At 47.3% G+C, this 20599-nt stretch overlaps 2 protein-coding genes across 6 annotated transcripts in view; one reads left to right on the top strand and one right to left on the bottom strand.

Moving 5' to 3' along the window:
• The window catches only part of LOC139049178 (uncharacterized), a 136834-nt gene extending 132127 nt beyond the window's left edge, over nucleotides 1–4707 (top strand). Inside the window, exon 24 of the mRNA XM_070524495.1 lies at nucleotides 2666–4707. Coding sequence (XP_070380596.1) covers nucleotides 2666–2828 — 163 coding nt within the window. The 3' untranslated portion in view covers nucleotides 2829–4707. The remainder of the gene's footprint in view (nucleotides 1–2665) is intronic.
• A 451-nt stretch (nucleotides 4708–5158) lies between these two features.
• Nucleotides 5159–20599, bottom strand: part of LOC139049181 (uncharacterized) — a 56215-nt gene continuing 40774 nt past the window's right edge. For all 5 annotated transcript variants that reach the window (XM_070524504.1, XM_070524499.1, XM_070524503.1 and 2 more), the window contains 5 exons: nucleotides 15220–15383; nucleotides 14515–14606; nucleotides 7884–8042; nucleotides 6302–6371; nucleotides 5159–5475 (listed from right to left, as the gene is read on the bottom strand). In XM_070524504.1, the coding sequence (XP_070380605.1) occupies nucleotides 5324–5475; nucleotides 6302–6371; nucleotides 7884–8042; nucleotides 14515–14606; nucleotides 15220–15383 (637 nt within the window). In that variant the 3' untranslated portion in view covers nucleotides 5159–5323. The remainder of the gene's footprint in view (nucleotides 5476–6301; nucleotides 6372–7883; nucleotides 8043–14514; nucleotides 14607–15219; nucleotides 15384–20599) is intronic.

Here is a 20599-nt window from a genome sequence, read left to right on the forward strand (position 1 = left end):
GCAACAAAATGTGCGCCTGAGCAAGCGACGCACGCCTGAGCCTTAGAAACAGCTAGTTTCTAAGGCAACACCGCATTCACTAGAGGCGCTTTTGTACCGCTTTGAAGCATCGTACTCGTGGCTCAGTGGTAGCGTCTCCGTCTCACACTCCGGAGACTCTGGTTCGATTTCCACCCATCCCATCTTGCAAGAGTTGAGCCAAAGCCAGCTAGAAAATCAGTCTGTGTAGCACGCCGCAACCTTCGCTTCTCATTCCAACGAGCAGCTCTGTCTCCAGGAGGCATCTCACCTCGTGAGTGTCTAGCAGAGGCAAGCGCAGCTGCTTATATATCGCCGCGATGCCGCGAGCGAGGGCGCGAGTTGGAGCCCCGTCTCTCCTCTGTCGTGACGTCACGGTGTCACGTGGTATTGAAGGCAACACCGCTGCACCTGAGGAGCTGGGTTGAGCTCTCGTAATATGCTTCGCATAAAAAGCGAAATCTAAACTGGCTGAACGTGAGCGTTCCGGCGTGGTGGAACTCGTGCCGCACATAGACGAGGACCATCGCGAGACGCCGAACGAGGCGTCGACAATTACAGGAGGGCTGCGCGGCCCTTAATTAAGACGAGGGCCGGGAGGCGAGGCCGCTCTGCACGACCGCGGGGGGCGTTCTGCTCTGTTGTTCCCGCCGAGTTCAATGGCTGAAATCGGCGTCGCCTGCTACAGCCTGTCTCGACAGTAGAGTAACTACTTACGTGCCGCTGGTTCCTGCAAAAGTTAATCGAAATACAGTGAGCGTTACCGAGTAAATAATGTAATCGAATAAATTTAGTGGAACTCACAAAGATGGGATTACGAGTAATGTATTACATAAGACGTGTTACGCACTAGGTTTTTAGTTAGAGTATAATTAAGAGCATCTATGATATGAACGAAAGAAAAGGGAATGCAGGGGCTGGGCCAAGGATGTGTCGGTCGCAACCTTACGGCGCCAAGAGTCAATTGCGACGCCGGGAAAAGCGTAGGGGAAGTTAACTGGCTGCGCGTGCTTGTTTCTGCGTGCTTTTTTTTAATAATTAGAATGGCAGAAAGAATAAGGTAGTGGGAAATGAAAGCGCAATAAAAAACAACTTGCCGTAGACGGAGAGTCAAACCCACATCTTCCGTCTGACGCGCGCGAAGTTCCCAAGATTGGGATATACGGCGGTTTCTGTCCTCCAGGCCACTTTCTAGGGTGTTTGTGCGTGCGCACCAGGGACGGCTTGCACGAACAATTAATAACGAAAATACGAACGAATTTAGGAACGCGTTCTCGTGCCGACTAGACGTTGACTATGGAACACTTACCCCCGTATTCAGAAATGCAACTTGAGTCGAAGCCCATGCTTGACTTGATTTAGATGACGCCTGGCGTTAACATGCATAAAGACGCTCACTGCGTTTCCTTCGGCGCGTTCACGATAGGTGTCACTTAGACCAAGTCAAGCGTGGGCTTGAACTTAAGTTGCATTTATGAATACGGGGGTTAAGAACGCGTTCTTAAATTCGTTATTAAATGTTCGTGCGAGCCACCCCAGATCGCTACCTGCTATAGTGACAGCTCGCCCACTCGCCTGCTTCGTGAATCTTATTCCGCGTGAATCGGCTCCTCGCAGTGGACAACAAAGAATCTCAGGTATACCTTGCGGCGCAAAATACATTTCTTGAAAAGGTACAGAAGAAAGGAAGACAGTGAAGCGCCAACTACCAACTGTTTAATGACAGCATGAACAAACGTACAGAAGAAAATACAACTTCCGCTCATGCGCAGGGAGCCAAGGTGTGACAGAACAACATGGTCATGATAACATACTTTGCATGAAGCACATTTCTGCGGAATATAATACGATAGATATATCGCTAACACAATCAGACCCTTTCTTTTTAATATAAAGCGCTTCCAACAACTCCCTTGCAGTTTGGTCCCTACTTTTGCCAAGAATCAATACTTGTTCAAAGCATGGCGTACAACGACAGGCTTTAGAGTGCGCAGGAAGATGCGCCTTGTCACACATGCCGATACTATTAGGGTGCTATTGGCGCTTCACTGTCTTCCTTTCTTCTGTCCCATTTCAAGAAATGTATTTTGCGCCACAAAGTATACCTAGGAAATCTAAGCACCAACTTGCCCAAGAAGAATTCCTTTTGGTACAACAAAGAAATTGTCCAGCTAAGCTGGTAAAGGTAGTTGCTTTTCGAGTGGAGGTCAAGGCCGGCGTGCGACGGGGTGGTCAACACCAAATGTATACACGCAACGCAACATGTGTCGAAGTAACGAATTCGCTTTCAAGCTTACTGATCAGTGTTTACAAATGAAATTTACCTTGCGTGTGTCTCATTCGAACAGACAACTTTTGTGCACGGCTGCGACAGTGAACGCCGCCGTCATGCTACAAGTCACAACCGCACTCGAACGCTGCTGCAGCGGTTTAATGCGCTCGTGGCTGCCTCTTCTACGTGCTTCTGCGTTTTAGCGAGGCTCTGACATTACAAATAGTGCCCCACAGCACTTTCTAGGGGCGTGATAACGCGCTTATACAGATTCGCTGTCTTTGATGTAACAGTGGCTCAGAGAGGCCTGCATTTGTGTGAAGGTTGCCTTGCTTGTAGGGCTCACACGAGGTTGGCCGGCATTTCTGCGTCCAGGCATCAGCGCAAGCCCTCGGCAAACGCGTCCATGTCACCAGGGCTGCTCAGTCCCGAAAGCGACGACAATTTGCTGGTGCGTCCATTCACGTGCGGAATTGACAGCTCGAGACATCCGACGCTTGCGTCACCGGGAGAGGGGAGATCTCCTTCTCGCCGCTGAGCTCACCGACTTCGGAGCACGAGCACTGACGGACTCGCCATTCCTATCAGCCCGCATAACGCAAATTGAGGCATCGCCTACGGACGTTCACTAGTTCAGTTCTATTTTTTCCTCCTCACGCGAAGCTTATTTCGCTACTGCAATCGTTCGTCTGTGCAAATGCTTTGTTTACGGAAAATGCTGGTACGTTCACTAATCAAAACATAGAGCTTTATTTCTGCTAGTTTCGCAATAGCGGTCATGAACGCTGCGAGGAACGGAAGCCCTCAGTTATTTTGTTCTACATCTACGATACCGGTGGGGCAGTGTGAGCTCTGTTATTTTACTGGGACGTGTTAACTTCTGTAGTTTGCGATTCATTACCGACTATGACATGGAATGCAGTCCTGTGTCGCTTGTGATGGCGGAGACAACGCAGCATAGTTTCGTAAAAAATAAAAAAGAACATTTAGCGCATTTTAAGACAGTGGTTCTCCGCATCCTTACGTTACGTTTATTGCATAGTTTTTGTAAGTGACGAATGTCTACGCGACTTTGACTCCTATTATAATACAATATCATGCAATTAGCTTGTGTGTACATACTCGTATCTGTTCTCCGTAGGAGATTCATGTTTAATTAAACTCACGCGAACTCTAATTATGTCGACGAAGTCCTGGATGCCAAGTGGGAGGCTAGACGCGGGACAACGGTTTCCGTCTGGAAAACGAGCATTTAGCCGCGCAGCGGGTCACCCGGAGAAGAGGGAGGGAAGCCCTCGCAAATATTTAATTCAGCAACCTATAATTTCCATTGTCACTGAGCCACCTCCGCGCTTACTTTCATTCTGTCTTTCATGAAAAAACTGTAATACGAAAAATTGGGGTAGAAAACGTTGAAGATGATTGTAAAAGTCATCAGTATCTTTGTTGTGTAGCGTGTAGCATGTCCCCAATTTGATCCGAGGATCAGGAATGCTTGTGGGTTCAGCAGGAGGCGCACACAGTGGCAATCTCGCTGCCAACCACAACACCAAATAATACCGCGGCGCGTTATATTGTTGTGGTAATGACGACACCCCCGTTGAAACTTACCGACAACAGCCTACTACGCCGCAACAATTTACAATACCCCCGCTTTAAATGATAGAAATCGTGTGGCCTCGTAGCCAACAGTTAGTGATGGGGCACTGGGTATCTTCAGCCGCGTCTTGCATATCCTGTGTATGTCATCCCCCTTGCTCTAATATCATTGTTCCCTCTGACGACAATGATTATGGTCACGAAGACTCGAAAACAGATTTTTATTTCTTCAGAGCACTCGTCATATCGTGGTAAAGCCAGTAGACTGAACCTCATTAACAGCGACGCGGCACTGCAGTCTTAACTGCAGCCGCCGCCGGTCAGTCAGGATCACGAGGACGCACGTGCTCCTAATCCACGTTCCCTCCGCTTGTTCGCATCGTTTAGTCAATTTCGAGCACCGAAGCAAGCCTCGTAGATTATACTCGAACGCCCAATTATTGTTAGGCAGCCACGGTGTAAATAAGTTGAAAACTAGCATGAGACAAAACTATCAGCTAATCTGTACCAATAAATTACGCTTCTGGAATAGCGAAGGGACCACGTCGGGTGCAGCACGTTCGGTGGGCCGCAAAAGACGGAACACGATGGGCCTCGGACGAAGCCGACGGCCTAGGCTTGGATGTAGTTAATTAGTTATCCTTGAAGGATGATCACATTGCACACCCTAAAGGAACTAAGATTCAGCCTGGTATGTTAGGAAAATGTTTTCTATTAAAGAACATACAAATGAAATCTATGACGTCACACTGATGGGGACCCCCCGTTGTTGCTCAGTGGCTATGGTGTTGGGCTGCTGAGTACGAGGTCGCGGGATTGAATCCTGGCCACGGCGGCCGCGTTTCGATGGGGGCGAAATGCGAAAACACCCGTGTGCTTAGATTTAGGCGCACGTTAAAGAACCCCAGGTGGTAGAAATTTCCGGAGTCCTCCACTACGGCGTGCCTCATAATCAGAAAGTGGTTTTGGCACGTAAAATCCCATAATTTATTATGTGTTTTTTACACTGATGGGCGTGGCGGCTTCGGCGTGATGTTCAAGAAAACCAAGTTTTGCCTTTATTACCTCCGCTGTCAAAAAACTCATTCCACCCAAAAGAATGAAATTACCTTTTCGTACTTGTTAAAATCACTTTGGTTGGCCCGTGTCCTCCTTTGTCTTCTTATTCGTCAAGTTCCATATCTTTTCAGCGCTGGGGAATCCTTGAAGCACGCCCCAACCAGCCCACCTTCAGCCCGTGTCGCACGGTATTTTGAGAGAGTACGTCTCAACGATCAGCCTCAACCCATTTAATATAGCTGTCGAATGTTCCTCTCAGAATACTTCTAGGCAAGTGGAAGTTGGTGCCCCGTTGAAGTTAGCACTGAGCACTGCTATGATTTGCACGACCGCCCCCGATCCAGTGCTCGAGCGCTCCACAGTTGTTCGCAGGCCTCAGAGTGGTTCGCTCGCCGTAGTCGTCCAGTCCGGCGCGCCGCTTCTGCTGCCTTCCCCTTCTGCAGGAAATGGCGGCCGGTGGTGAGGCGACGCAAAGTGGCTCCTACGCCCGACCAACTCGGGGGTGAGCTCCGTGACGTCGGGGCACCCTGCGCACGAACCGCGGGAAGGAACCGCGGTCAGTTTACCGCGCACGGTGCGGTTTCCCGTACTTGCACTGTTTACCGTCAGCACCACCTATATCGTTACCACGCATATGGAATCTTAACAGGTTTCATCTGTAAGGACAGAAATTGATGGATACGAACGTCAGTAAAGTGATGTCGAAATTTAGATCTGAAGTTTCATCACGTCGCTGTCTTGTTCCTCGTAATTTTTGGCACTGTACGCTTATTTCTCCCATGCTGAGCCATTGTCTCATATTCTTGGGACATGTCTTCCCTGAAATCTGCAATTAATTTTAAGGAGGTACCAAGAAAATCAAGAAGAATAAGCAAAGAAAATAAATTGGCCAAAAAAATAAACCTTCGCATTCTTGTTGTTGTTGTGGACTGCTTCAAAGATGGTATATCAGGTGATAGATAACCAAAAGTAATTATAAGCCGCGAAATGGTCCATACACAAGATGAGTTTATATCAAAAGAGTGCGACCAAAGCTTCAGTGTGTAGATTTCTTATTTTCAGGATAAAAGAAAATATTTCTACGCGGCTGGAAAGCACGCTCATGAAGTAGTGCGCAATGTTATAAGTGCGATTAACTGCAAAAGACAGCAATGCAGAAAAAGATACCTACACATACCTGGTCTGCCCTTCAAAGTAATAATTTTAAACGGTTTTACTTTCACCAGTACAAGGTGTAGATGTGCTGCGCACGTTGCGGGCGGGGAAATTAAGCGTTTTAATTACGCACATTTTAGTGGAAGGAATGGCCTCTGGACATATACAGGAATGTAGGGTTAGCTGAGAAACACTCACCTAGTAGCCTGAGTGTCCGCTCAAGCTCAGATCTGTATATGTCAAGCACCGTGCTCACACCCGACTTGCCCTGTCAGAGAGACGAGTCGCCAAGTTGGGCAATGATTACACGGAGCTTCCGGAGATTGCTGGATTATCGTTTGGAGGCACTAAAGCAACGTTTATTTTCTAGAATTTATGGTCGGAGAGGCACTGAAATTTCGCCTGATTGGCTTTCGGACGGACATATTTTAAATTATGGAGTTTTACGTGCCAAAACCAATTTCTGATTATGGGGCACGCCGTAGTGGCGGACTCCGAAAATTTCGACCACCTGGGGTTCTAACGTGCACCTAAATCTAAGTACACGGGTGTTTTCGCATTTCGCCCCCATCGAAATGCAGCCGTCGTGGCCCGGATTCGATCCCGCGACCTGGTGCTCAGCAGCCGAACACCATAGCCACTGAGCAACCACGGCGGGTGACGGACATATTGCAAGCAACCATGCTAATCAGCTTGCGCCGCTTATTATTTTAGCAAATGTGTCATATTCTTTGTTTTTATCTGCTGAGGGGTATAAGCTTTGGCTTTTGATAGCAGAAAAATTATTAACCTTGTGGTTAAAGCCTGTAGGTCGTTGCAACCTCTCTTCAGAGCACTTTAAAATACTGCCGAGGGGAGTTTGCTCAACATAAGTTAGTGGGTTTAGTGGTTTAATTAACTTTGTTTGATTGACACGTGGCGCTTAAGGGCTCAAGGGCCAGAAATGACCAAAGAGCACGGTGTGATTACCTTTAGAAACGGCAACAGTGTAAAAGACAAATGTGCAAAAGAAAGACGTTCACACCGTGCACGTCACCATCATGCATGACGTAGTGCTAGCGCCAGCTAGCTTTTATTGTAGCGGCTCATGTTTCACACAGGTTACGACCCACCGCATTGATTCAATCTCTACAGCCTCCTGCTGTTGAACACGAAGCCGGGGGCTCGGCTTCCGATCGCGACCGCCGTACTCTGATAGCGAGCACAGTGCTAAGTTGCCAGTGTACCGAGGTTTGGATGTGCTTTAATGAACCCCAGGTTCCTTAGCTACGGTCGTTGCTGACTGAACATGTATTACGGCCTCGGAAATCTTCGCGGCGGAAGAAAAGCTTTTCATCTTGTAATTATTTATTCTGCGGCGAAAGCTTTGTGATATCGTGAAATCTGAATGGCTACAGTAACATTAAAGCTTCTGATTAAGCAGGGTACTCATAACTTGGTTCCTGCCGGTTTACAATGATTTGTACAACGGGCTTCCATTGTATGGCTGCAGTGTGGCCGCGTTATGTCCATTCTATATGTTTACTTGACATTTAGCATGCTAACGTGGCTGCGTTCCCTCGAATGTATATCTGGAAGTTAGAAGATCGATTAATTCCTTCCGTAAGCTTAAGCTCACAAGGATGTCATGATCTTGATCATGATGCGAAGACTTGTACTAAAGACCGTAAGCACTCGGCAGGAATGTTCAGCCTCGTTATCTTGGTGGGCTGTGGTTGTTCCTGCACGCAAAGAATAATCTCGCTGACCGTTGCTATCGTGTGCACATGCTGTGACTTACGTTGTAAGCGAGCCCCCAGACTACGGGTCTGCCAATGAAGGCTGCTCGAGCTCCTAGAGCCAGCGCCCGGGCCACGTCGGCGCCCGTACGAACTCCACTGTCCAGATACACTTCAAGGCGACCGCCAACAGCTTCCACGATCTCGGGCAGGACGTCGATCTGTGAGAGACACCCGGTGTCGGGGACCACGTTCATGGAGAGTGTGCTGTGTGTACGCGGCATTTAGAACGGGAACAGCGCAATGATCCGGGACAAGGAAGAGGAACAGACAACGCTATGTCTTTCTCTCTTTTTCTCTCGGTGTGCTGTACTAGACGCAATCAAAATTGTGCCATATTGTCAGATTCTACAATGACGTCGTTTCGAGACAATCAGAGATGCCGTGGCAACTCTTTGAACGAATCAGAAGTGACGAGATGGCGCATTCAAATATATGCGAAATTTACCAATGTCCAGAATAGCATCTCCATATTTTTGCGCTATTTTCGTCTTAAGTGCCGCGTTCGGAGCTGTAACAACAGTCACACATAACTTATTTGAAATGTCATGCGTTTTTTTAAAGCGTTAGATTTCTTACGTTACTTCAGGCACTTTCTGGGGGCTATGTTTCTATGTAAGCATGTTTCTATCAAACCGTCTTCATGCCTATCTAGGTCACGCCCAGTCTGATGGGTAGTGCATCGGGATGCTGTGCCCAGAGGACAGGGTTCGAAATCCACCATAGGACCAGCTTGAGTCACGTAGTATGTGGCAATGTGTACACACGTGTCGCTCTTCAATAAACATGTCCCAGCCGATGTGAGCCACTGTAGATGCGAGGCTGGGAAGGTACCGCTGTTGGAAGAAACCCTTTGACGCCTACTTGGAGTACCGGGTATGTGCCAGTATGTGTGCGCCAATCTTCAATAAACGCCTTTGACGTCTACTTCGATAACTAGGTATGTTATACTGGAAATGTGCCACTCTGGAATGACGAAAGAAAAAAGATCCCTAAAATTTCTCCGATGATGAGCGGAATCGAGCCCACCTCACAAGGGTTCCTCAAGGGCAGAAACCTGATGCATTATCCGGCTGCCGTTCAAATGCAGTGGGTATGTGCCGCCCCTCCATGAACCTCTCGCCAACTTGGGCTACTTCGTACATGCCACTGAGGGTGCGGCAGGTCAAGGAACACCTCTCAGCATTCGCAGGCAACGGCGCGCCACGCTTCTAGTCTTGGAGTCCGCGAGAACTACTCGGCAGCGCCACTAGATGGCGCAGCGTGTCCATACAGACAGACAGACAGACAAGAAACTTTAATTGGTCCTAAGGTTTAATTGGTCTAGGCAGAGAGGCGCCCGGTCGCCGCGTGACGCGTTTCTCAGCGTTCGCCTGCTATTCTTTCCTTCGGGGAGACCGCTTTGGGATTCAGCCACAGGGATGCTTGCGCCGCTGTCCAATCATTCCTTACAGAATCTAAACGAATGCCCTGCTAAATTATTTTTTTAACTTTTAAATTTATTATTACTCATTCCATATGACCTTCCTGATTTTAACAGTTAATTTTACGCTATTCAATGCTAATTCCATAAATATTAGGAAATGTATGCCACAAATTAATTCGGAATAATCCACCCATTTCTTGGCGAATCCCCCATCGTGGGTAAGAGCCACATATGCGACAGGCTACAACAACATACACCGGCGCGCCACGAATTTCGGAGGCCACGCGCGGGCTTCGTGGTGGCGGCGCTAGATGGCGCCTAGTGTTCTTAGGAAAACGCGAGAGAGGAGTCCCGCTGCAGTACATGCCTCATGCATAACTCGTCTCGGTGGTGGAAATACGTTTGTCGCCATATTAATTTATTGGTAAATGCATTACCGCCGACTGTCATCGTGAGATGGGGTTCGGTCGCAATGTTTGTCTTCCTTTTTATTTTAGTTTTGCACTCCAAAAAAGTAAAACCCGGTAGAAATGTACAAACAAAAATAATTATTCGCTTCGGTTGCCTCGCGGCATAGCCTCAAAATGAAATTAAATATATGTGTGAAGGCCAGTTCCATGCAGATAAATATTTTTCCATGCATAAATTTTTCTATAATCTCCACAACACTACCATTGAATTTTATACATTTTGAGTAATAATTTATCAGCATAGAGACAATTAGCTTCTGTTACTTGGGGAAGTTTGCGCACAGCAAGTTATACTTACTATGCGCACAGGCGAGTGTGAACGATACTGGACTGGTTCCGTTTGCGTACCGAGCAGCTGGTTTTTACAGATTTTACACAAGTTAACTCAAACATCGTTCACACAGTAGCGCAATAAGCACACGGACGGTGAAAGAAGTAGACGGGACACATCGCTAACTAACACGTGAGTGTTTATTGCACGAGAGCAGATATATACATAATCGCACAAATGGAAGTGAGAAGGAAGGCAAACAAACAAATAAACCCAGCAAGTGCAACTGGCCCAGGCGACTAAAGGCCGGCATACATGGAGCGCTTTTACACGCCCGCCGCCGCCGATCAGGACCCGCCAGATATTTGAGGCGCATCGTCGGACGCTACCGGAAGCGGCCAGCGAGGGCAGCCAATCATGGCTCACTGGCCGACACCTCCGTCACTTCCGTCTTCCTCGCCGGCACATGCTTTTCGCGTGCGCGCTTCTCTGTTCGCGGGCGTGGCACTTTGTGCTAACGACATGGCCGTGACTTCAAAAGGCAGCTCGCGTGGAATTTAACGATAAGCTTATCTGCGCGGTGCAGAAGCGTCCCGTATTGTGGCATAGTGGAAGGATCGATTATAAAGATTATAAAGACGGAGACACGTCTCTGTGTCGATCTTTTCTGATTACTACTTAACCACTACAAAGGAAGGAGACTTAAATCACCCCCACCCCACACATCGCTCACACAACGTGAGGCAGTAAGCACTGCAAGCGGGCACGTTCTTCAACCTGCACACATTACACAAAATGTTCCCTACCCAGTACAGGGATACACGTCCGTGCTGCGGAACAACCCCCACGTTATACCGCATCACGTGGGAATGCAAGCGTAATTTCGCATTCCATAAAGTAAAAAACCCAAGTGCGGAACAATGGGAGGGTCTGCTCACCAGCAGCGAGCTCGCAGCCCAACGGGCAATTGTGCAGCACGCCTGCGAGGCAGCAAGACTCAGCGGTGCCCTGGAATAGGGGCGCCGACCTTGTGAAGCGGCCAGGACTCAAAACATGAAGACACCGGCCAACCGCCAATCACTCTGAGATATAGAGAAATAAAGTTTTTCCATTACATTCCATTCCGATTACGCACAGCGTGGCCTATATACCGCTTATTTACAACTCACTCTCTCCGCTAAACAGGCACAAAATATACTGATACATCATTAAAAGCAACTGAAGGAGCTTTAGGCAAAGTTTTAGGGTTTTTCTTCTGCATTTTGCTATTGTAAAAAAAGAGCGAAGGTCTATTAGCTTTATTTCAGCATTTTATGTTGACTAAAGCAGTTTTGCCTTGTCTGGCCGCACTGAGGCGGCACCCGTCGCTTTTTCGCTCCATGTATCCCCAGCCAGCGGAAGTTGGGCGTCACGCCGCTGCTGCCGCTGCGGCGTTTTCTGCTGTGCGAAATTCGTCGAGGAAATCGCTCCATGTATCCCGGCCTTAACACGACCAAAACATTTCCTTCTCTGATAAGGAGACTGACGGGTAACTAACGCAATCTCTGTTCCTATCTGGGTGACAAGAGGCACCGCGATCCGTTTGTTTCTTGTGTTGAAAGGGTGGCTTACTGCATTCCGTGGACCTGTGGCAAAGAGTTTGTCGGGTAGACAGGCAGGTGCATCAACGAGCAATTGCGAGAGCACAGATATAGCATTGAAAAGCTTGCCCTATCAGGCCACCTTGCCACGCATTGCGCACGCTGCGGATGCAAGCCTCTGTTTAATCACGCTCATTCGCTGGCCGTAAACCCTGACCAGAGAAATAGTAGGAGCTGCAGAGATTAGGAACAGGAGTTGCGTTAGTTGCCCATCAATCTCTTTATCAGAAAAATAAATGTTTTTTTTTGCGTTAGCCGCCCGTGTCAGCTGAAATGGCTGGGTTGATTTGCTTATGTGCGTTCCTTTTCCCTTATACTTTTGTACGATTAGAAATAGATCTGTTCTCGGGCAATAAACACTCAGTTGTTTTGTTAGCACTATGTCCCGTCTGCTCCTTTCGCCATCCGTGTGTTTTTACGCTAATGTGTAGATAATGTCATACCAACTAGCCTACCACTCTGTCCTTTTGTAACTCGAACAACCTGTGGAGTGAACATACACATTAGACCTGACGACTCCATCCGAAGGTACCTGTAAGCTGCTCCATGCATGTTATTGCAAACAAAGTAACCCTTAAAACTGGCGAAAGCTAATCAGACTAAGATCCAGCAGCATGGTGGGGGCCATTTCGTAAGGTGACAGCACGGCCTTTACATAGTTAAATGTGGGCTGATCATCGACGTTTGTAAATGTTAGTTCTATCGCTAACTGCGAACAGTTCTATACAAAGTCAAGTTATGGAGACTCAGGAAGCTGAGGAAAGCGTAGGGAAAATTAACTCTGTTTGTTAACTGAAAAACGCAAATAATAGAGGAAAGGAAAATAAACATGAACGGAAAGGCAACCTGGCGGTGGTGCTGATGTTCGCCTCTTTCGCGTTACGCATGCACTGCTCTAACGTTGAGCTACCGCGGAGGACGTTCTGGTGCCCACTTTCTTGGGTATCTGTGAACATGTACTAGATATAGCACTGAAAGTGTCAGCCAGTGCATCTTGCGAACCTGGTGGGAGACGTAGGACATTCTTTCCACCGTACGTGAATTAACTGCACAAAAGCAGGAAACTCTTCAAAATTTGGTAGTTTCACACGAAGGGGGTGAATTATTGACAGCTACAGCAAGGTTTGGAGTTGCACTTGAACTGCTCGGATGATGTTCTAGCTGAACGCCTGTGTGGCCTGCTGGCGCGACGCAGCACGCATTGCGAGTTTCACTAGTAAATTGCATTTCGCTGAAACCACGAATCGCCGTTGTCAGGTATGGTCTTCTCAACCTAGCAAACAACTTTCTGTACGCAATCCTCGCCCTTCTCGAGTTGTTTTGCGTAAAGGAACTCCTACTGTGAATCGATACTTTTCAAACCGTACCGCAAAACGATCAGTGGTATATACGCTTGCAGATGTTGGTGCATGGTTCTTATGCAGTTTTCTGCGCAAGACACATCTAAGGCGTTTTCGTAGCCACATCTAAAGTGATGATCGTAGCCTCCTCACTGTTTTCAATATTCTCACTGAGAGAAACAAAAGGAACAGGCCAACAGTTTCGTAAAACGTAAAAGCAACGTGCTTACTGCAGCCCCGCGTTCGTTTGGGAGACTGTTGCGGCGCTTTCTCACTTGAGGCGCTGAGGGCCGTTTTCCACGAGCGCCCCCTGGGCCGCGCTATTCTGCCATAGTGCAACATTTGCTACGTCTGCTATAGCAGCCAAATCCGGAGCGCGCACTTAAGGTGCTTTATACGAAGCGACGTACGCTTGTACGCGTTTAGTAAGCAGCAGCCAGGAGTGAGCGCTAACCGTCATTCCTCTCCAGGAGTGGCAGTGCTGTGCATAAGTTTCACGTGGTTCGAGGCTAGTTTAATTGAAAACTAATCGAAATTAACGATACCAAATGGCTGCGACAGCGATAAGCCATGCGGCCAAATAGTTATTCCTACATACGTGAGCATGACGATAGTCACCTTGCGGAAGTGCGTAACTGTGTCAAAATTCGAAACGCAGATTTCCGTTAAATTCGGTCTGCTTAGTTAACTGCGTCAATTACATACACTTTAACACTATGAAGAAGCGCACTGATCCAGACGCCGTTTTTGATCGATGTAAAACAGAATTAGACGAAGAAAAGCTTACGTGCCAAAATAAAGATGTGGTTACGAGGCACGCCGTGTACAGCGGGGGACTCGGCCATTTCACCCCCATCGAAATGCGGCCGCAGTGGTGTGTGGTTTGATAATGCGACCCAGTGCTTAGCAGCGCAACGCCATTAGCCGCTAAGGCACCGCGGCGGGTCACCTGTGAATAGCAACCACCTACGGGGATCTTGAATATGAAGAAATATGCAAGTCACCGGCAGCTTCGAAAGGTGTCAGGAGAGCGCCTCTGTTGGAAAACGGGATGATCGGAGAAAATTTAACTTCGCGCCCCCCTTGCGAGCTGCACGCTCCGCACAAGGCTGCGAAATTTGGCTCACATCGTCACAGCTACGACGCATGCTACCAGCGGAATGTGTTTTTCAGCCAGTGCCCAAGGAGTGGTTTAGGGTCCCACTGAGGGGGCTTTCTGTATATTGTATATAGCAAAAACTTGAACCTCTCCGTTTCCTTATCCTCTTAGGAAGACTGCTAAAAAGAAATAGTGTCGGTAATAATTTCACATCTGACTCGCATAGGAGCACTTTTTACCTCCGGTATGTGCTCACCGAGCCAACAATTGTGCCGTTGTTCGCTCGCTCTGTTAACCATTCATTAATGCAATCGGTTTCTAATCGATTCCTAATCGTGAGGTGTTAGCAAAACTTAGTTTAGGCAGTAGTTGTATCAAATAACGTACCGAAGCCGGGGTGCCATCCAGCTGGCGCCCGCCGTGGTTGGACACGATGATGGCTGCAGCACCGCTCTGGTGGCACTTTATGGCGGCTGCAGCTGGAACGGGAGTTACCAGCGTTGGCACAGCGTGCGCTTCACACACACACACACACACACACGCACACACACACACACACACACACACACACACACACACACACACACACACACACACACACACACACACACACACACACACACACACACACACACACACACACACACACACACACACACACACACACACACACACACACACACACACACACACACACACACACACACACACACACACACACACACACACACACACACACACACATATATATATATATATATATATATATATATATGTATATATATATATATATAATAGCTCTAAGCGTCCGTGATCGAGCTTTTCTATATTAATTGGATATTGTTGTTGGTATTGTGTGCAAGTTGCGGCATGTTGCAACAACTGCAGTGCCATGCAATTTCTAGAGCACAGCTTGCATTCATAGTAAGGTTCGTTACAGCGAAAACAAGACGAGGACCAAAGAAGGTGTCAACTGGCCCAACATGCTGTCTTGATACAGCTTGCGCATGCTTGTGTGTGTTCGTGCGTGTAGTTTATTGAGGACTACGAAAGAAGAAAGTCCCTCGGCCTGCGAGGAGAGTTGCAACTTACGCGTGAGGACGCCCTTCATGACAACCGGCAGCCCGGAAATATTTCGCAGCCAGGCGACGTCTGACCAGGCTACGCTGGGCGAGATGAGGTCATCGACGAATGCGTCGAAGTCGGGGTGGTTTTTGACAGTCGCCGTGGGAAGCGAGCCCTCCAATGTGCCGAACCTAAGCGGCAAATGGAGGCAGGCTCTCTATCGAACATTTTTGCAACATCGCTAGGGGACGTGACAATAAAGACAACACATGGACGCAAGTAACAAGCTTTATGTGAAAGAACATGCAGTGCATACTGAAAGAAGCTGTTTCTTTGGTGAAACTGGATGCTCGAGATGAAGTGCACATGTGGGAACCGAAGTGCCACGCAGGCGCAACCGGATGCTTGTCTAGCACCTGGTATTCTCTTTGTCACCACGCCACATTTCAAACATATTTTAACGGGTTCGGCTCCAGTAGAAGTCCCCGAAGGACCGAATTACTGAGCACACCCTCAAGACATAGTAATGAATATTTGCAAATGTGCACGTTTTCCACTTCCGTTCAGTAAAAATAATTTGCCCTATATTATGGGAATACGAGACCCAAAGTAATGTGAGGTCTAAGCGTCGATGGCAGTAGCAGTTACACTATCCAACAATGACGCAAGTTGCTGTGTCAGAGAGCATATAACATGGTGACTGACGGTGACGTGAGCCTGCAGAACCCTATCGTGACGTCGATTCTACTTTCAGGTAACAAAAAGTGACACGAAAATCAGAGCCCGTGTAGATCTCTCCAGGCTCGGGCGATGACACATACAATGAGAGGGGCGCTTCGGTGAGGAAGCCTTGGAACGCATGTGTATTAGATTTCAATGCGGTCGGTCGTTCGTATGAATAAGATGTCAACCGTAAGCTTGGAGGTGTTATCAAATTATTTATTTATTTATTTATTTTATTTCGCAGTAGATAAATACGTTTAATCGGTCCCTTCGGCTTCGGCCTAAGTGAAACAGGTGTACTGCTTGCATGCTCGAGTAATCAAACAAATACGGCCATACTCCGCACACAACTTTCATACTCAGCCTACTGACAATTATAATTTTTTCAGTTGTACGACTAAGCAAGCATTTACGCGATCCGCGCTGATGTACTTCTACCCCGGCTAATGTCAACACATCAATTACTCGTACTTTTGGTAGCAGCGCGAAAGCGGCACGGACAAAAGGAAGAAACACGACGCCGTTTCTTTGGAGTGTTTCTTCCTTGTTTACGCGAAAATACCCGTGTACTTATATTTAGGTGCACGTTAAAGAACCCCAGGTGGTCAAAATATTCGGAGTCCTCCACTATGAGGCGTGCCTCATAATCAAAAAGTGATTTTGGCATGTAAAACCCCATAAATCAATCATTGTTTCCGCATTGCTTTTGCGTTGTTGCTAAAGTACGATGAATCCTAACCAACTCGCCCACTTTGCTATCTTGCTACAGCAATCACACGCAGTTTTGAAAAGAAAGGCACCTTTAGCATCGACCGCCGGTTCTGCATTGGTGAGTGAACAAGCTTTCGTGTATAATTTGTGTGAGTAGTAGAGAAAAGGTATCATAACAGGCTGAGGGCTGAAAAAAGAAATAGCGTAGAAAAAGCAACATGTGAAAAAGTACTTCGAAGACCACGGTTTTGAGGTGGAGCAGTGGCAGCGTCTCCCAATGTTCGAGTTTTCTTTTTTCAGTTTAGAGTATCAGAAACGTTATAGATATTCAATTTCACTACGTTCTTTCGAACTAGGCGTTCTGAAAGTTAGCGTCAGCTCCAGTTCAGCTTTGGAGGTGGCAGGGCTTGCATTTTCCGCTGACGGCTGCGAAGAAATCTTACGAGCCTAATATAGAGACAATCGTAACGTATACGTATTAGATATTTACGTGTAATGAGACTATCATAAAACCAATATAACACCGCGAACGGCTACTTAAATGTCAGGTTGTACATTCATATACGCTCGCGCAGCAACACGGCGGATTGGGCCCCAGAGGCGTCCGCCTATTTTTCGGTTCATGCAGCGCAAGCCATCGAACACTGCACGTCGTGCCACCGCGTCTCCAGCTGCCGCGTAATCGTTATTTGTCGTGAGAGATAATTCGCTGCATGAGGCTTTGATGTACGTATGTACTGTTGATTTCACGTGGCCGTCAATGCTACGGATGCGGCCAAGATAGATAGGGAAGGGGCAGTCAGGCGCCCCCCCCCCCCCCCCCCAGTTTTTTTTCTTAGATACGCCAGTAGTGAATACATCGTTCAGGTAGATGATCTATTTCTAGCATGTGTTAAAAGATGGTCACTGGGTGCACTATATGTTACCTGGATGTGCACTCGAGGAAGTACACAGCCAGTTAACATAGAGCGCACCCGCAGGTAACATCCTGCCGTAAACACAAAGGACGCATTCTACAGGAAAGATAAAGTTCGTTCCGTCGAGTTCTACGAAAGGATGAGTAAGCATGCCGTAAACACAAAGTATGTTTCCTCAAGTTCACATAAAGGACAAGGAAACATAAAGGTCACACAGGGCACAAGAAAAAAATTAGGAGGTTTTACGTGCCAAAACCACTTTCTGGTTATGAGGCACGCCGTAGTGGAGGACTCTGGAAATTTCGACCTCCTGGGGTTCTTTAACCTGCACCTAAAAACTAAGTACACGGGTGTTTTCGCATTTCGCCCCCATCGAAATGCGGCCGCCGTGGCCGGGATTCGGTCCCGCGACCTAGTGCTCAACAGTTTAACACCATAGCCACTAAGCAACCACGGCGGGTAGGGCACAAGAAGGAAACATACAGGAAACATAAAGGTCATGAGCGTTTCCATAGGGGTGGTGCGGACCGGCTTTGTCCTTCACCAGCTTGACCGGTGGATAGTAGCCACATCCAACTCGCACATGCTGAAGTGCTCTCAATAACTGAAAACGAAGCGAAGTCTGCCAAGGCGTCTAACCAGGTGCAGCCAGGAGTAAGCTCGCGGTGGCAAGGATGCGTGTGTGCTGACCTTGAGCTTCGCGTGGCTCGTGGCTAGAGGAGTGTTCAAAATATAGTCTCAATTAGCGGGCCACAAAGCTACGACGCCGATAAACAGGGGGACCAAAGTTTCATTACTACGCGGGCGGCCGCGGCCGAGTGTGAGTCGGCTTCCTCGGGAGGTACGTTATTATTATTGAAATTCGAAACCAGATTTTCGCTTACCAGCCTGTTCATTAAACTGAGTCAGTAAGTATACGCAGCAACAGTATTAAAAAGCGCACTGATGCAAAACACTCTTCTTGACACAGACGTCAGCTATTTGGAAGCGTATGTTGGAATTTGCTATACAACCAAATCAAACGCCCAGAAAGGAGAGACAGGAGCAAGCTCGTGTTAAAAAGAGAGCGCCCTTGAGGGAACGGCGACTTCGCACTCCGCTTACGAGCTCCAAGCGCCACGCAGTACTGCACAACTTGGCCGAGGTGTTCACAGAAGCGTCCGTGGTCTGTGTTTTTACACCGAGCGCGAGGGGTGTTTCATGACCCGTTTAGAGTACGCTTCAGGTAGCCAGCGCTTTCTTGTGCGCGAGCACATATTTCTTCCATCTTGACAATTCAGGCTAGACGTAAATTTATTTCGAGATAGTTAAACTCGTTCGCATGAACTAGGTCCAAAACTCTATGGGCAAGCGCTCTTTTTTGTTTGTGAACATCATGACCATTGTCTTCTTGAAATTAATTTGCATCTGCCATCAGTCACTTCACTCACAGAACAGTGAAAACGCGTTGCTCAATATATTTGGTCATAAGTGTTGGCTATGTTAATGTATAAGACACAATCATCGCCATACAAATGAATATTAACTGGCATGTTAGCAACAATATCAATAACATCATTATTATAATTAACAAATAGGAGAGGTCCAAGCACCAAGCCCTCTGGCAAACCTGAACTTATGTCAACAGAGCGAGACTGCGCATGATTGAATGTGACAAACAGAGAACGCACGCGCAAATAATAAGCAGTACATTAGAGCGGTGTCGCATCTTTTATAAATGTGCTCAATCTTGAGAGAAGTTTATTGTGACAGACTAGTTCGAAAGCTTTGCTGTAGCTGATGAAAATTGCGTCAGCCTGGACGCAGTCTTAAGTGTTGATGCGAGGTCATGCGTGAATTCTATAGGCTGGGTAACTGCGGAGAGACAAAATGCAAAGCCGTGTAGATGACGTGAGAGAACCGCATGGCTGTCCAGGTGTTCCACCATATATTTGTGAATTACGTGTTCAAGAAGATTACGCGATGACGAAATGAGATATATTGTCCTGTAATTAGTTAAAGGTGGTACCAGCTGTAAATGTAGGAATGACGTTAGTCATTTCCAACACGAGAGGAAGGGATCACGTGTTTAGTGACGTATTATTGATTGCGGTTAGGTAGCGGGTATTCCTTTCGGAGTGTCTTCTTAAATATATCGTTGGAATACCGTCTAGTCCACAACATTTAGACGTGTCAATATCCAGCGAAATATTTTCCAAGCCCGCACAATTTACTACAATCCCTGGTAATGGTGAGCAGACTCTAAACATTAAAAACAGGGCTATTGTCGTTGTCATGTCCAAAGACGAATTTAACGCACTCATTGCAAGCGTCGGCAATGATTAGAGGGTTGAAGCACGATTTATTGCTAATACGAAATGAGGGGGAGGATGAGCAAGGGGTGGTTGGCTGATTTCCGAAATTCGGGTGGATTTATCTCACTGCATTGCATAGCCTGGTCAGCACTTCTCTTTCTCTTTGGATCAACTACGCTATCGGCCATCCTCGTTTACTCTCTGATCCACACCGCTCTCTTCCTGTCTCTTCACGTTACGCCTAACATTTTTCGTCCCATCGCTCCTTGCGCATTACTTGTTCTGAAGCTTCTTTGTTTCTGCCCATTTGTTAGCACCGGTAGAATGCAATGATTGTACACTTTTCTTTCAACTACACTGGTAAACTCCGAGTCAGGATTTGGTAATGCCTGTCGGATGCACTGCAACTCATTTTTATTCTTCTGTATGTTTCCTTCTCATGACCAGGGTCCCCTGTGAGTAACTGACCTAGATAAACGTACTCCTTTACAGACTCTAGAGACTGACTGGCAACCATGTATTCTTGTTTCCTTGCCAGGCTTTTGAACAGTACCTTTGTCTTCTGCATATCATTCTTCAACCCTACTCGTACACAGGTCCTCATTCATTTGTTGGAATTCATCACCAGTATTGCTAAACAGTTGATATTATTCATGGTTAAGCTGCAACGCGCACAAGAGAAACAAGCGGTGACTCACAAATCAGGTTATTTTTTGTAAAACATAGTACCTATATGCCCCAACTTACGACAATGAGCTCCAA

This window comes from Dermacentor albipictus, chromosome 8 (genome assembly GCF_038994185.2).
Source record: "Dermacentor albipictus isolate Rhodes 1998 colony chromosome 8, USDA_Dalb.pri_finalv2, whole genome shotgun sequence".
In the NCBI taxonomy this organism is placed as follows: domain Eukaryota; kingdom Metazoa; phylum Arthropoda; class Arachnida; order Ixodida; family Ixodidae; genus Dermacentor; species Dermacentor albipictus.